The following is a 15,070-nucleotide window of genomic DNA, read 5'->3' as shown; positions in this document are numbered from 1 at the left end:
GATCTTGGTGCGTGGGCCTGGAATCTAAAATATTTTTAAAATGTCTGACACTGATCTACGCCGCGCAGAATTCCGTCGCTTCCTTCAAAGGACCGGCGTGTCTGACGCTATTACAAAGGCGTTTGTGGCTCTTTATGAAGAGGCCGAGAAGCCACCAAATGCGTTGGAGTACATTGCACAATACCTTGGATGCTCTGGCGAAGACCGTATTGTTAGTCTTACAAATCAGATCAATGAGCTAAAGAAGGAAAACGCTGAGTTAAGGATGCGTCTAGAGGCCAAGAACAATGCGGATGATTGACATTCTTCTACCACCTGTTTGAGTCTTGTAAACTGTGCGGGTGCTTTTTTCTGAGGCACCGAGTATTGCCCGCTGTACAGGGAGAAGTTGACAGAAAACAAAAATGGCTGCCAAAATTACAGATGACGCTATCGTCGAATATCTAGAGGAGCGGCAGATCTACATCAAGCTCCAGCAAGCGATGGAGGCCCTCGCCATACATAAGCCTGACAACCCATGCGGATTTTTGAAGAATTACTTTGATCCTGCGAAGACAACCTGCAAGACAACGCACAGAGTCATTATACTGGGCCCGCCATGCTCTGGAAAGAGCACGATGTGCAGCCTTTTGTCGAAGAGGCTTGGGGGCCGCTTGATCTGCGCTGAACGGAATAACCAGACTCTAGGAAGCACAGAGGTTATCGAGTCCGTTCGAACCCAGCTCCAGCAGTGCTCAAACGATTCTTGGGTCCTAGATGACTTTCCCTCCTCTGAGCTGGAGGCCTTTTCGTTGCGTATCAGCCCAGATTGTCTGCCCACGGTGGTAATAGACCTTCAGCTTCCGCTGGACACAGTGCTTTCCCGATCTGCAAGTGAGCTGGAGCGTGATCAACTGAAGAAGCGCTACGATGTCTACAAAATAAACCGACCAGCGTACTTCAAGGTATTCGAGTACTGTATCCGTGTCATTGACTGCACAGATTTGAGCATGCAGGACATCGAGGCGCGTGTAATGGCTATCATTACTGGGGCCGGGACGGTGAAGAATAGCTCCAACGAGGTTCTTCCTCGCGGGCCAGCAATCATTGACGAACAAGCAGAGAGGGTTGCATACACAATGAGCAGAGCCCCTAACACGCGCCCCACCATAGAAAGCGTAAACTGAGACTGTAAACAGAAGCTACAGCATACATTCACAAAAAGTAGCATCCAGGACTCAAGTTATCACTGGATTCTACTGAACGACGGTGTAACAACGGATCCGCTACGGTATCTATCCAACTCCTTGTTGAGACGATTGATTTCCTTCCGTAGCGTTGCAATCTCATAGCTGCTCCCCCCAACAGAGCCTGACTCCTGAAAGGCCTTCTTCATGTCGTCAACCTCCTGGCGAGATTTGTTCAATTCGTCGGTCAAATACTTAATCTTCTGCTGCATATCGAGAGCGCTCATGTTGGTCGTTGCGTCGATTGCGCTTAGCTGAGGGCTCAGCACGGCTGCCACTTCGCTGTTCTGGCCAATTGCAGACGTAAGCATGTGATTCATGGCACCCTGGGTGTTTTCAAGAGCCTGCCGCATATATCTGACCTGATCCTCCATCTCTATCTTGGACTGTCTTAGAGAAGCATTAGCCTCATTAAAGTCCTTGATTGCTCCGACAAGAGCCTCGATTGTGTTCTGCTTTTCGTCAATCTCGTCCTGAAGAAGCGCTATCTTCTGTGTAAGAGACGTAACGTCATCTGATATGATCGCCGGTGCTTCTCTTTCGCGAGCAGAGCCCTCTGCTAGACTGCTCTCAAGCACGCGTATACGCTCAGCAGTGTCCACGGTTGTATCAGTTGCTGTATCTAGCTGTTGCCGCAGGTCCGAAATGACCTCATCCTTGGCCTGGATAATTCTTTGTAGCTCTTGTAAGCCATCAGATTGTGAGTCCTGTTCTGAAGGACGAGAGTCGTCCAGTTCATCAGTACGTGCATGAGCTAGTTCAGACTGAAGCCTGTCAATGGTGTTCATGGCATCTCGGAGTTTTCTTGTAGTATCTTGCAGACTGTTGGCCTTGTCTCGCACGTCCTCAGCCAGAGTCTGATTGTCCATTCGAAGAGCCCTTAGGAGATCGTCAGTGTCGGCAGACAGAAGAGCTTTAAGCTGGTTAATCATAACGTCTTTGCTATCAATGAGGTTTCTGTAGAACCTTTCGATCTCCTTCTCTCTCTGCACTGCATTGGCAAGAACATTATCATGAGGCATCGCAGATTTGAATGAGTTCAGTTCCTTAGTACGCTCGTTGAGACATCTTTCTAAACGGTCAACATCGTTCCTAAGCATGTCGATGGTTTCATAAAGCTTATTCTCATCCACATCTCGAAGCTTTTCTTGTAAGTCATCAAGGAGCTTCTGGAGTTCTTCAGTTTCTCGCGTCTTATCATTGATGATGTCGTCAGCCACAGTCAAAGCACTCTGCAATACGGCAACATCGTACTCTGTTCCATGTGACGCCTCATCTGGCTGAGATGCAGCCGACATAAGCCTTCTTATCTCCGCGTCCTTGGCTGCCAGCTTCTTCCTGAAAAAGGTGGCATTATCTGAAGTCAGGATGCGGAGGCGCTCGAGCTCGGCGTCCTTCTCGGAGAGGATCCGCTCGAAGTCTGCCTGGGTGAGGGGCTCTGGTGCCTGTGCCGGCTGGGTCTGCTTCAGCAGGTCGGTGTAGAAGCGGTTGAGCTCCTTCTCGCGCTGCTTCATGTTCTCGAGGAGGTCCTGGAGGCGGCCGATGTCCTCCGCGTCGCCGTCTGCAATGGCCGTCAGCTCGGCGGGCTCGACGCGGACGAGCGCGTCCTTGAGATCCTCGATGACGTCCTTGGCCTGAAGAAGCTTGCGCTCCAGAACCTTGATGTCTTGGCGCTTATCATGGACATCCTCCATCAGCATCTCGTTGTCTGCGCGCAGCGACCGGAGAAGGTCGTCGTCGGCCGGGGCTGCAGCCGCAAGAGGCTCGACGGGAGCCGCCCTGCGAAGCGCGTCGAGCTCCCGACGAAGATCATCTATTTCGCGAAGCTGCTCATTGTTCTTCTCCTCTGCGTTGCGCAGGGCGTCGCGAAGAGCAGCCGTGTCATCCTTCTCCCTCTCGAGGTTGGACTCAAGGATGCGCACCAGCTCTGCGGCGTCAGTGATGTCCTGCGGCTCATGGGTGCGCGGCATGGCAGCGATGACAGCGGTGAGCTTCTGGATCTCGTCGTCCTTTGTGCTGATCTCCTGCTGCAGGGCCTTGAGAGCGGCTGTGTCGGGCTCGCCGGTCTTCTGGCCGATGTGGTCCGAGGCGAGATCCTCCAGGGCGCTCTTGAGGCGCGCCACCTCTTCCTCTTTCTGTGCCAGGGCCTGCTTGAGGGAGGCGTCAACGATCTGCGCGACCTCGGAGGGCGCGCTGTCAGCCCTCATGCGGCGGATCTCATGGTCCTTGTAGGCAAGCTCCTCCTTGAGGAAGCCGATCGCGTCCCGGTACTTCTGGGAGTCGTCTACGGGCTGCTCAACCGGGGGATGGTCGAGGAGCGTGCGGAGGCGCTCGAGCTCGGCGTCCTTCTCGGAGAGGATCCGCTCGAAGTCTGCCTGGGTGAGGGGCTCTGGTGCCTGTGCCGGCTGGGTCTGCTTCAGCAGGTCGGTGTAGAAGCGGTTGAGCTCCTTCTCGCGCTGCTTCATGTTCTCGAGGAGGTCCTGGAGGCGGCCGATGTCCTCCGCGTCGCCGTCTGCAATGGCCGTCAGCTCGGCGGGCTCGACGCGGACGAGCGCGTCCTTGAGATCCTCGATGACGTCCTTGGCCTGAAGAAGCTTGCGCTCCAGAACCTTGATGTCTTGGCGCTTATCATGGACATCCTCCATCAGCATCTCGTTGTCTGCGCGCAGCGACCGGAGAAGGTCGTCGTCGGCCGGGGCTGCAGCCGCAAGAGGCTCGACGGGAGCCGCCCTGCGAAGCGCGTCGAGCTCCCGACGAAGATCATCTATTTCGCGAAGCTGCTCATTGTTCTTCTCCTCTGCGTTGCGCAGGGCGTCGCGAAGAGCAGCCGTGTCATCCTTCTCCCTCTCGAGGTTGGACTCAAGGATGCGCACCAGCTCTGCGGCGTCAGTGATGTCCTGCGGCTCATGGGTGCGCGGCATGGCAGCGATGACAGCGGTGAGCTTCTGGATCTCGTCGTCCTTTGTGCTGATCTCCTGCTGCAGGGCCTTGAGAGCGGCTGTGTCGGGCTCGCCGGTCTTCTGGCCGATGTGGTCCGAGGCGAGATCCTCCAGGGCGCTCTTGAGGCGCGCCACCTCTTCCTCTTTCTGTGCCAGGGCCTGCTTGAGGGAGGCGTCAACGATCTGCGCGACCTCGGAGGGCGCGCTGTCAGCCCTCATGCGGCGGATCTCATGGTCCTTGTAGGCAAGCTCCTCCTTGAGGAAGCCGATCGCGTCCCGGTACTTCTGGGAGTCGTCTACGGGCTGCTCAACCGGGGGATGGTCGAGGAGCGTGCGGAGGCGCTCGAGCTCGGCGTCCTTCTCGGAGAGGATCCGCTCGAAGTCTGCCTGGGTGAGGGGCTCTGGTGCCTGTGCCGGCTGGGTCTGCTTCAGCAGGTCGGTGTAGAAGCGGTTGAGCTCCTTCTCGCGCTGCTTCATGTTCTCGAGGAGGTCCTGGAGGCGGCCGATGTCCTCCGCGTCGCCGTCTGCAATGGCCGTCAGCTCGGCGGGCTCGACGCGGACGAGCGCGTCCTTGAGATCCTCGATGACGTCCTTGGCCTGAAGAAGCTTGCGCTCCAGAACCTTGATGTCTTGGCGCTTATCATGGACATCCTCCATCAGCATCTCGTTGTCTGCGCGCAGCGACCGGAGAAGGTCGTCGTCGGCCGGGGCTGCAGCCGCAAGAGGCTCGACGGGAGCCGCCCTGCGAAGCGCGTCGAGCTCCCGACGAAGATCATCTATTTCGCGAAGCTGCTCATTGTTCTTCTCCTCTGCGTTGCGCAGGGCGTCGCGAAGAGCAGCCGTGTCATCCTTCTCCCTCTCGAGGTTGGACTCAAGGATGCGCACCAGCTCTGCGGCGTCAGTGATGTCCTGCGGCTCATGGGTGCGCGGCATGGCAGCGATGACAGCGGTGAGCTTCTGGATCTCGTCGTCCTTTGTGCTGATCTCCTGCTGCAGGGCCTTGAGAGCGGCTGTGTCGGGCTCGCCGGTCTTCTGGCCGATGTGGTCCGAGGCGAGATCCTCCAGGGCGCTCTTGAGGCGCGCCACCTCTTCCTCTTTCTGTGCCAGGGCCTGCTTGAGGGAGGCGTCAACGATCTGCGCGACCTCGGAGGGCGCGCTGTCAGCCCTCATGCGGCGGATCTCATGGTCCTTGTAGGCAAGCTCCTCCTTGAGGAAGCCGATCGCGTCCCGGTACTTCTGGGAGTCGTCTACGGGCTGCTCAACCGGGGGATGGTCGAGGAGCGTGCGGAGGCGCTCGAGCTCGGCGTCCTTCTCGGAGAGGATCCGCTCGAAGTCTGCCTGGGTGAGGGGCTCTGGTGCCTGTGCCGGCTGGGTCTGCTTCAGCAGGTCGGTGTAGAAGCGGTTGAGCTCCTTCTCGCGCTGCTTCATGTTCTCGAGGAGGTCCTGGAGGCGGCCGATGTCCTCCGCGTCGCCGTCTGCAATGGCCGTCAGCTCGGCGGGCTCGACGCGGACGAGCGCGTCCTTGAGATCCTCGATGACGTCCTTGGCCTGAAGAAGCTTGCGCTCCAGAACCTTGATGTCTTGGCGCTTATCATGGACATCCTCCATCAGCATCTCGTTGTCTGCGCGCAGCGACCGGAGAAGGTCGTCGTCGGCCGGGGCTGCAGCCGCAAGAGGCTCGACGGGAGCCGCCCTGCGAAGCGCGTCGAGCTCCCGACGAAGATCATCTATTTCGCGAAGCTGCTCATTGTTCTTCTCCTCTGCGTTGCGCAGGGCGTCGCGAAGAGCAGCCGTGTCATCCTTCTCCCTCTCGAGGTTGGACTCAAGGATGCGCACCAGCTCTGCGGCGTCAGTGATGTCCTGCGGCTCATGGGTGCGCGGCATGGCAGCGATGACAGCGGTGAGCTTCTGGATCTCGTCGTCCTTTGTGCTGATCTCCTGCTGCAGGGCCTTGAGAGCGGCTGTGTCGGGCTCGCCGGTCTTCTGGCCGATGTGGTCCGAGGCGAGATCCTCCAGGGCGCTCTTGAGGCGCGCCACCTCTTCCTCTTTCTGTGCCAGGGCCTGCTTGAGGGAGGCGTCAACGATCTGCGCGACCTCGGAGGGCGCGCTGTCAGCCCTCATGCGGCGGATCTCATGGTCCTTGTAGGCAAGCTCCTCCTTGAGGAAGCCGATCGCGTCCCGGTACTTCTGGGAGTCGTCTACGGGCTGCTCAACCGGGGGATGGTCGAGGAGCGTGCGGAGGCGCTCGAGCTCGGCGTCCTTCTCGGAGAGGATCCGCTCGAAGTCTGCCTGGGTGAGGGGCTCTGGTGCCTGTGCCGGCTGGGTCTGCTTCAGCAGGTCGGTGTAGAAGCGGTTGAGCTCCTTCTCGCGCTGCTTCATGTTCTCGAGGAGGTCCTGGAGGCGGCCGATGTCCTCCGCGTCGCCGTCTGCAATGGCCGTCAGCTCGGCGGGCTCGACGCGGACGAGCGCGTCCTTGAGATCCTCGATGACGTCCTTGGCCTGAAGAAGCTTGCGCTCCAGAACCTTGATGTCTTGGCGCTTATCATGGACATCCTCCATCAGCATCTCGTTGTCTGCGCGCAGCGACCGGAGAAGGTCGTCGTCGGCCGGGGCTGCAGCCGCAAGAGGCTCGACGGGAGCCGCCCTGCGAAGCGCGTCGAGCTCCCGACGAAGATCATCTATTTCGCGAAGCTGCTCATTGTTCTTCTCCTCTGCGTTGCGCAGGGCGTCGCGAAGAGCAGCCGTGTCATCCTTCTCCCTCTCGAGGTTGGACTCAAGGATGCGCACCAGCTCTGCGGCGTCAGTGATGTCCTGCGGCTCATGGGTGCGCGGCATGGCAGCGATGACAGCGGTGAGCTTCTGGATCTCGTCGTCCTTTGTGCTGATCTCCTGCTGCAGGGCCTTGAGAGCGGCTGTGTCGGGCTCGCCGGTCTTCTGGCCGATGTGGTCCGAGGCGAGATCCTCCAGGGCGCTCTTGAGGCGCGCCACCTCTTCCTCTTTCTGTGCCAGGGCCTGCTTGAGGGAGGCGTCAACGATCTGCGCGACCTCGGAGGGCGCGCTGTCAGCCCTCATGCGGCGGATCTCATGGTCCTTGTAGGCAAGCTCCTCCTTGAGGAAGCCGATCGCGTCCCGGTACTTCTGGGAGTCGTCTACGGGCTGCTCAACCGGGGGATGGTCGAGGAGCGTGCGGAGGCGCTCGAGCTCGGCGTCTTTATCGGTGAGCAAATTGGAGAAATCGGGAGGAGCAACTACAACTTGGCTAGCAGAAATAGCATCGATAACAGAAGCATGAAGCCGTGAAATCTCACCGTCCTTTTCATCAATGACGTCTATCAATTGCTGATTATGCGTACTGAGTGCTCGGAGCTCGTTTTCAAGAACGCCAATAGGACTTACCTGCGCTGCAAGAGATAACTCATAAGCATCCTTCATGTTGACAGCTTGTTGTTCGAGTTGGTCAAGACTGCGCTCAGAATCTCTGTAGTCATCCTCAATGACGCGCAATGCACGTCTTAAGACTGCGACATCATACAAGGCAGTGTCAAGGTCACGTGTTTTATCGGCTAATTGAGCATTCAAACCCTCAATCTGGACGGCTTGACTGGCAACCAGTCCGGTGAGCTCAGTAAGCTGCTTCTTAAGACTAGAGATATCCTCTTCTGGCTCTTCGTGCCGGGTAACTATAATCGGCTCCTCTGCGCTAAGAGACTCTAAGGCTTCTTTTAATCTATCGATCTCCTCTTGCTTGCTAACAAGCATGCTTGCAGGAACCATCGTGGGTTCTCCGTCAAGAATTCCATCGCTTATTCCCTTTTCTCTAAGAAGGAACAGGTTCTCCTTTAGCTCATTCAGCTCATCATCCTGACTAATAAGAAGCTTCTTCAGACGGTCTGTCTCAGCTGATTTATCGTCATTAGCTAAGTGCACTAGCTCTTGCTCCTTTTGAAGTAGCTCGTTAGTAAGATACCGAATATGTGTGTTCAACGCTACGATCTTGTCTTCCAGTGCTTCTATTTGACCCGATCTGTCGTCTGGCTGATACTTAGGTTCACTGCGCAAAAACTCAATCTCCGTTCTCAGACTCTCGATAGTCCTCCCCTTGTCTCGGTCGGCATCTTCTACACGTTGTATCATAGTACGCAAAACTTCTTCGTCGTATGTTTTGGTGGCCAATTTATCCTCTAAATAGCGGGCCCGACAGGCAGCATCGCTCATCATACAGACTTGTTCTTGGACGCTTTTGCTTACAATATCTTGCTGAGAAATCTGCCTCTGGAGCTGTTCCTGAAGATGTTGACTCGCCTTTTGACGCTCAGCTGCTGCCTCTGCTTCTTCTAAAAGTGCAACGATCTGACGGTCTCTGCTCTGAAGGTCTTCATTCAGCCGCTGAAGTGTGGTTTGGAGAGTAGTATACTTGTTCTGGTGTTCGCTTTCTGTCATCCGTAAATCAGTAATTATTGCTTCCTTCTCTTCGATTAGGTTCCTAAGGGTTTGAATTTCTCCTTCTTTGGCCAGCAGTTCGGTCCTCAATGACTGGAGCTCTTCCATGGTCTGGTCCATATCGTTGGCCTTGCTCGTCGACATAGCAAGGAGGCTTTCTATCTCCATAGTCTTAGCGTCCACTTCACTCTTTAGCGACTGGACTTCACTTTCTAGTGTCTTTGCAGTCTCCTCTGCCATGGCTAAAGTGGCCTGCTTAGCCGAGAGCGAGCTTCGCAGATCAGAGATAACTTGATTCTGCTCTCTTTTGAGGTTTTCGTAGAAGTCGATTGTCTCCTGTTCCTTCCGTTGCTGAGCTGCAGCGCTCTCATGCAGCTCAGCAATCGTTAAATCTTTTTTTCTTAAGGCCTCGTTTAATTCTGCTACGATATTTTCCTTTTCTTGCAACTTATCCTCTAGGTGTGCCTTCTCACGCTGCAGTATGTTTGTTGCACCAGCGCCATCAGCCTCAGAGTTCTTGAGGGCCTGGATCATTTGCAAGGTACTCTTCAATTCTGCCTCGAGCTTTGCAATTTCCTGGTCTTTGCTGGCGGCTGTCTCCTGGAGGGACTCTATCTCACTTTCCGTGCGGCCCCGCAATTCTATCATCGTATCATCCTTTTGCCGAATCTCGTCTTCTAGCCACTTTACCTCTTTGTCCTTATCATCAATAGCATTCTGAAGAGCCGCAATGTCCCTTCGGAGAGCGTCGACCTCGTCTGTCGTCGCACCGGTGGTAGAGGCTAACATGCCGCTGTTCGCTAGCTCAAGAGAAGACTTCAACTCATTAATCTCAATGTCCTTACTCATAACCTGCATCTGAAGTTTCTTTATCATGCGCTCTCGCCTGTCTGCCTCGCGGGTGGACGCATCCCCCGCAGCTGGGCTCTTGAGATTCTTGCGGGATGCAGATGGAGAGATACTTTCACAGAGGGACTTGACCATCTCCTCTTGTTGCTTAAGGGCTTCGTTCAATGCATCCACCTCTTTGTTCTTAAGTTCTGCTGCTTCTTGAAGTGACTTCACGGTTTCATGTTCCTTCTCCAAAAGACCCTTAAGATACGTGACTTCTGTGTTGAGAACGCTTCCAGAAGATACCTGGAGAAGCTCCAGCTGCGCGTTTCGTAACGAGATGTTAAGTGCCTGAATTTCATCGTCCTTGCTGGCCACAATGCGGCGTAATTCGTTAAGAGCCGCAGTGTCTTGAGAAGAATCGTTTCTCCACGGAGGTAGAACATCTGTTGGTGCGCCGTATGCTTGCTTGAATTCACGGAAATCTTGCTCTGTCATCCTCTGAAGATCATATAACTGTGCCTCGTCATCGACACCGGCCACGGGTAGGTTGCTCTGTATGCCGATAATTGCCGTGGCCAGCTCAGAAGTCATGCGTTCTTGGTCAGGAGTAAGCTCCAGCGCGGCTTGTGCGACGGTAAGAAGTTCAGAGGCCCTGCGGCATTCAGTAGCGGTATTAGAAAGCCTGTTCCCATTAAAGTAGGCATTCGCAACGACGTATCTGGCAAGAGCAGGGAGAAGCTTAGCCTTAAAGAGAGACGTGCTTGCAACAACGGTAGAAGAAGAGGCTGTCGGAGCCAGGTCTTTGAAAACTCGATCGTAAAGAGCACTAGCCTCGGTGAGCGTACGCAGGGCTGTCTGCAGTTCAGTTGACTCTATTTCCTCTGCACCCAATTTGTTGATCTTGCTCACGGCAGTGCTCTCGAGAGACTGTGCTTGGGCAAACAAAGCCAGCGCCCGGAGATGAGTAGGGCCTAAAAATCCACATAGGTGGCCGCTTTCTGCTAGCGTAGCAGCCTCCTGCAGAATAGCCTCGGCCTCCGAGAAGAACCTAGTCGCGTCGTAGTGATTTCCTATTCCACTAAAAATCTTTGCTGCAGCTAGATTAATTGCAGCAGCAACTGCTTCACCGGCAATGGAGGAGCACTCGAGAGATACGTTCTCAGAGACCCACTTGCTGGGGTTAGCCACGGTGGCGCGCAGAACGTCGTGGTCATTTGCGTGCTCTGCAATTGGACGCATAAGCTTATAGTAGCGTGTCAGGGTAAGTATGTAACTGGCATCTGGATTCGGATTTGCGTTGCGTAGCGGCTCACGTGCCGCAATGGCGATGTCTGTCGCCGAAAGAGTGTCTGCATTAGATGCCACGCCCTTAGCCACTGCTAACGGTATCACGCTCTGAAGCATGGCCGCCTTGTCACTCGCATGGACGAAGGGAATCGATGCAGGAGTAAGGTCGAACGGGTTCATCCTTTTTTGGATTCCGCAACATTTTGAAACAAACTTTTGAACACATCATCTGAAATTGCAAAGCAAGGGTCTGCGCGGATTCACGTTAATTTTCTGCAACTTTTTGCAATTACATGTGAACGCTGTCGGCGAAAAAACTCCTTTTGGCCTTCCTTGCCAACCAAAAATTCCCCATGTCCGAGGAGCTGATAAACACGATTCATGAGACATACGGCTTCCCTTTGGAGCTGGTTCGCGACGCAGTAGCGTCTGCAGGTGATGACGTAGACTCCATCTTAGACTATATAGCCGCACAGCAGCCTACAGAGATGGGTGACGAGGTTCAGAAGGAGCCAGCCCCTGAGGATCCAAAGCTTAGCGGAAGCCCGCTTGCTTCGGGAGTTACGCAGAACAGTGTCTCGACTCATTCTCCAGGTACCCAATCATTCTCACCAGAGGAGTTAAGAATACGACGACAAAAAGCGGAGCTTGAGGAAATCAAGCGGGAAAAGCAGAGGGAAAAGAATATGAAGGCTCAGCTCCATGACCGCATCCGTTATGAGATGGAGGCCAGAAAGCATGAGTCAGAGGAGCTTTGCAAGCGTATGCAGCAGCAGTACACAGAAATGAGAGCCGCTATGAAGTCTGACGGTCCCTTGGGAAGCTCTGAGGATGTTTTCCCAGAACACACTGACTCTACCGCTGCATGCTCGGGGTCTGCTTGTTGTGTTCGTAATACATCAGATCTCCAAACAGTGGCTGTCGTTGAAGGTGTTATAAAGGTCAAGGCCATCAAAACAAGCGGTGGGGCCCCGAAGCAAGTCTCCATAAGGGTTGACGAGACCATGGAGGCTCTATTTGATAGCCTAGAACTTCTGGAAACGGAAAGCCTATGGTACCCCGCGGCCTCTGTCCTCTACTCTCGTACCTCTCTAAGCGGGAAGACACTGAAAGAGCTGGGCTTTGTAAGCAACACGCTTTTTCACATTAGGTCGTCTCTGTCTTAAACCTAACCAGAAACACGGGTGTTGGGTGTAAGGCATGGAAAAGTAAATATATGTTGACTGCTAGCGAGGCAGTGCGGCATCTAGAGATCCTCACATCTGAGGTTGCTCGTAGCGGCATCCTGCTACAGATGGTCTTGGTTGGTAAAGCTTCTAGTGGAAAGACAACAGTTCTCCAGGCGGTCCATGCACGTGTTGCTTGTACAGAAATGCTATATTGCGCCATGTACCGCAGCATCCAGGAATTAGAGGCCCATGTGCTTGCTGCCCCGTGTACCTGTGTTCTTCTCCTCGATGATGTATGTGTTTTCAATCTCAATGAGCTGATATTGGCCTTACAGGCTAGTGGAAAATCTTTCATCGCAGCTTCAAGACGCCCAACTGATGAAAGATGTGACTACATTACTTTGGAAGCTCCTCGGTTCATCACTGCTAGCATTAACGAAAATGTCATCTCCTTTTGCTCCCCTATCTCTCCGTATTGCGGTCATATGACCCGTGTCCAGTGTATTCTATTATCAATCTTGCACATTTGCATGCACAGTAGTCCCAGCCAGGACGAGTACCGCTTCGGAAGGACAACCCTCAAGCGAAAGGGCCAGAGCTTCAAGCAGAGCCTAAGCCACACAACAACTAACGGTCGTACTAGGTCCTCTCGTGTGTCTGTGGCAAGACTCAAGGCATGTTTTCAAGCGTACAGCTGTCTGCAAACTGATACGCTGCTGTCTGCTGTTGATATTGATGACACAATTATGAGCTTGATCAACTCCCGATGTATTGCTTGCACAAGGGGCCCAACGCAAAGCAAGACATACCTCCAGTGCACGCTCACAGAGGGGGAGCTCGCTCTCATACGGGGTAAAGCTAATATACTGCACAATCTCATGGATTAGCAGTCGATAGCGACGTTTAACAGAAAGCCCTACGTTTACTTACATGCGCCTATAGCGATTCCCCCAGCCTCTCTTCCTTCCATCGTTCTCGTCATCGTCTTTACGCTGTCTGTGCACCTCCTCGTCATCCGAGTAGTCTGAAGGAGGCTTATCTTCATCAGGCTCTTCGTCTTTCGTCCCTGGCTGCATTGTCTCTGTCCTGGACACCTTATAGACCACGTTGCGATGGTCCCCGTTAGGGTCACCGGGTATTTGGCCTGTATAAGGATTCCCACCCCCATAGACAAGATTCAAGCCAGTAAACTGCTCTGCGTTAAGGCGGAGCCCGTCTGCCTGACCTAGCACGTCTTGCGTTGTGAGGTTGGAAGCCGTAGCAATCCCGCTGAGGCCCGCTTTGGTAGGCCCCATAGCAACTGCAGCAGCCTCATTGCCTTCCCTAAGAAGTTCGATGCAGTCCTTCGGCACAAACGCACCCTGCTTCCGGGCCTCTTGCTTGATGACCTCTAGCCTTTTCAGATCCTCGGCGTTCGATATTTGAATGGGCTTGTTCTTGTCGATGACTGCAATGTCCTGTTCGGTCAGTGACACCATGTTGATGCTCTTCTTTGCAGTATTCTCGGGAGCCCCATATCGCATACGATCTTTTCGGATGCGCTCCGCCTCTTCCGGGTTGTTCTTCTCAAATGATAGCATCCGCGTTTCTTCGTAAAGGTACTTGAGCTCTTTCAGCGCACCAAACTTCGCAGAAAGCACGAGAGCACGGAGATATTTCTCTAGAAGATCGCGAGCGGCGTCATAATCTGCGCGCTTGGTCGATTGCATTAGCTTGGCTATCTCCTCGTGCATCGCCTCTGCCTCCTGCTGAACTCGAAATTCTTGCTGGGCGCGTTGGCGAGTAGCCAGGGCCTTCATTATTCCCTGCTGAGGCTTTACGTGTTCTATCATCTCGTCTACTTCATCCTTTTCTCCCCCAAGTCCGGCCTCCTGCTGCATCACAACAACCTCTGCAGCCTCGTCGGGCGACAGCATGCCATAATCGGTGAGGATCTCTAGGAAGATGACAAAGTTATTGGATGCAACAGTAAGAGCCTTTAAACGGTTTTCATGGACGTAGTCATTCAGTATCTTCCCAACGTAGTAGTAGCCAAGCAGAAACGGAATATTTGTCTCGTTTAGCTCTTTAGAGCTCTCGTTTTTGCTTAACCGCTGCTCAGCCGATCCTCTAGTAGTCAGAAGCTCAAATCTCTGCAAAACGCCCTTGAGAGCCTTCTCGCGCTCATCTTTTCCTAGCCTCCGCAGCTCTTTATATTCGACCAGGCCGAGCCAGAGAAGCTCCATTCCTGACATCCCATCAACAGCTTGCTCCACTGGAGTACCGTCCATAGCTATTAAAAACCTTAAATAAAATTATGAGATCGTTATCCATCTTTTGGAGCGAAGCCAGAAAACTAACTTGTGGACCTAATAACTTACTCACCATGCAGATTAGTACATGCACTGCAGCAAACATATGAAGCAACGTGTTTACAAGAGGGCGTACCCCCCAAGGGTAGACGCCAGGAGTAAGAAAATTATAAATAAGTAGTGGGCCAGTATACGCTTGGACTTGTTCATCTGTCCCATTACGCGCGAAACACCTAGAGAATCCAGCTGAGCCTGCAGATATTTTAGTCTCTCCGTGAGATTGTTTTTCCTTGATTGGATGACGATTCCCTTTGTCTCCATGTCTTGCAGCAGCTTCTCGTTCTTTTTCCGCATGGCTATCAGACGCTCTATTTCCTCCTTGAGGATATTTAGGTCATCTGTGTCCTGCGCCAGCTTTGCTTGATACGTCCCTAATACCCCTACGCTCCGTGTAGGAACGATGATATCCTTTGTAATAGGATTGTATGTTGCAACAACTTCTTCCCAAAGGGTCCTGCACACGGTGTCGCTGGGGCTTTTTCTGGTCTCTACCTCTGTTTTAACTCTCTCTAGAAACTTCTGAGGCAGCGTCAATGTGGCAACCTTGAACGCGTCGTGTAGGGGATCAATATGGCGTGGTATATGAATCTCTATGTTGACGTCCTGTGATCCGTTGGGATGGATCAGGTAATAGGTCGGGTTAATTGAGTATGCGGTGACATTCACAGACCGCACCCGAGCCATGATTGGTATTAGCCCCACATTCTCAATTGTAAGCGTTGTGTGCTTCCCCTTGGGATCGACAACCACGTAGTCTTGTTTCACCCGGGCCATGCAATTTTTTCTTTAGCATTGTGCGGCCGCCCTCTCCGCCGCGTGCAGGC

The 15,070-nt window shown here is 53.8% G+C and overlaps 7 protein-coding genes across 7 annotated transcripts; 4 read left to right on the top strand and 3 right to left on the bottom strand.

Moving 5' to 3' along the window:
• Window positions 1–40: 40 nt before the first annotated feature.
• GL50803_007007 (uncharacterized protein) lies at window positions 41–301 on the top strand (the record flags this gene model as incomplete). The annotated part of the gene is made up of 1 exon (XM_001705829.1): window positions 41–301. One exon carries the CDS (start codon window positions 41–43, stop codon window positions 299–301), a length of 261 nt encoding a protein of 86 aa, XP_001705881.1.
• A 103-nt stretch (window positions 302–404) lies between these two features.
• On the top strand, window positions 405–1,166 carry GL50803_007009 (Adenylate kinase family protein; the record flags this gene model as incomplete). The annotated part of the gene is made up of 1 exon (XM_001705830.1): window positions 405–1,166. The coding sequence occupies one exon, from the start codon at window positions 405–407 to the stop codon at window positions 1,164–1,166; it is 762 nt and encodes a 253-aa protein (XP_001705882.1).
• Window positions 1,167–1,225: 59 nt separating this feature from the next.
• On the bottom strand, window positions 1,226–10,906 carry GL50803_00113677 (Coiled-coil protein; the record flags this gene model as incomplete). Its single annotated transcript, XM_001705831.2, has 1 exon — window positions 1,226–10,906. One exon carries the CDS (start codon window positions 10,904–10,906, stop codon window positions 1,226–1,228), a length of 9,681 nt encoding a protein of 3,226 aa, XP_001705883.2.
• Window positions 10,907–11,079: 173 nt separating this feature from the next.
• GL50803_0014850 (uncharacterized protein) lies at window positions 11,080–11,892 on the top strand (the record flags this gene model as incomplete). Its single annotated transcript, XM_001705834.1, has 1 exon — window positions 11,080–11,892. One exon carries the CDS (start codon window positions 11,080–11,082, stop codon window positions 11,890–11,892), a length of 813 nt encoding a protein of 270 aa, XP_001705886.1.
• A 50-nt stretch (window positions 11,893–11,942) lies between these two features.
• GL50803_009057 (uncharacterized protein) lies at window positions 11,943–12,782 on the top strand (the record flags this gene model as incomplete). The annotated part of the gene is made up of 1 exon (XM_038046398.1): window positions 11,943–12,782. One exon carries the CDS (start codon window positions 11,943–11,945, stop codon window positions 12,780–12,782), a length of 840 nt encoding a protein of 279 aa, XP_037901763.1.
• Window positions 12,783–12,821: 39 nt separating this feature from the next.
• Window positions 12,822–14,165, bottom strand: GL50803_009058 (TAP42-like family protein; the record flags this gene model as incomplete). The annotated part of the gene is made up of 1 exon (XM_001705835.1): window positions 12,822–14,165. One exon carries the CDS (start codon window positions 14,163–14,165, stop codon window positions 12,822–12,824), a length of 1,344 nt encoding a protein of 447 aa, XP_001705887.1.
• A 141-nt stretch (window positions 14,166–14,306) lies between these two features.
• GL50803_009060 (uncharacterized protein) lies at window positions 14,307–15,020 on the bottom strand (the record flags this gene model as incomplete). Its single annotated transcript, XM_001705837.1, has 1 exon — window positions 14,307–15,020. One exon carries the CDS (start codon window positions 15,018–15,020, stop codon window positions 14,307–14,309), a length of 714 nt encoding a protein of 237 aa, XP_001705889.1.
• Between the last annotated feature and the right edge of the window lie 50 nt (window positions 15,021–15,070).

The sequence above is a fragment of the Giardia intestinalis genome, chromosome 2 (genome assembly GCF_000002435.2).
Source record: "Giardia intestinalis strain WB C6 chromosome 2, whole genome shotgun sequence".
Taxonomy (NCBI): Eukaryota; Fornicata; order Diplomonadida; family Hexamitidae; genus Giardia; species Giardia duodenalis.
This window is presented reverse-complemented; position numbering and strand designations above follow the sequence as displayed.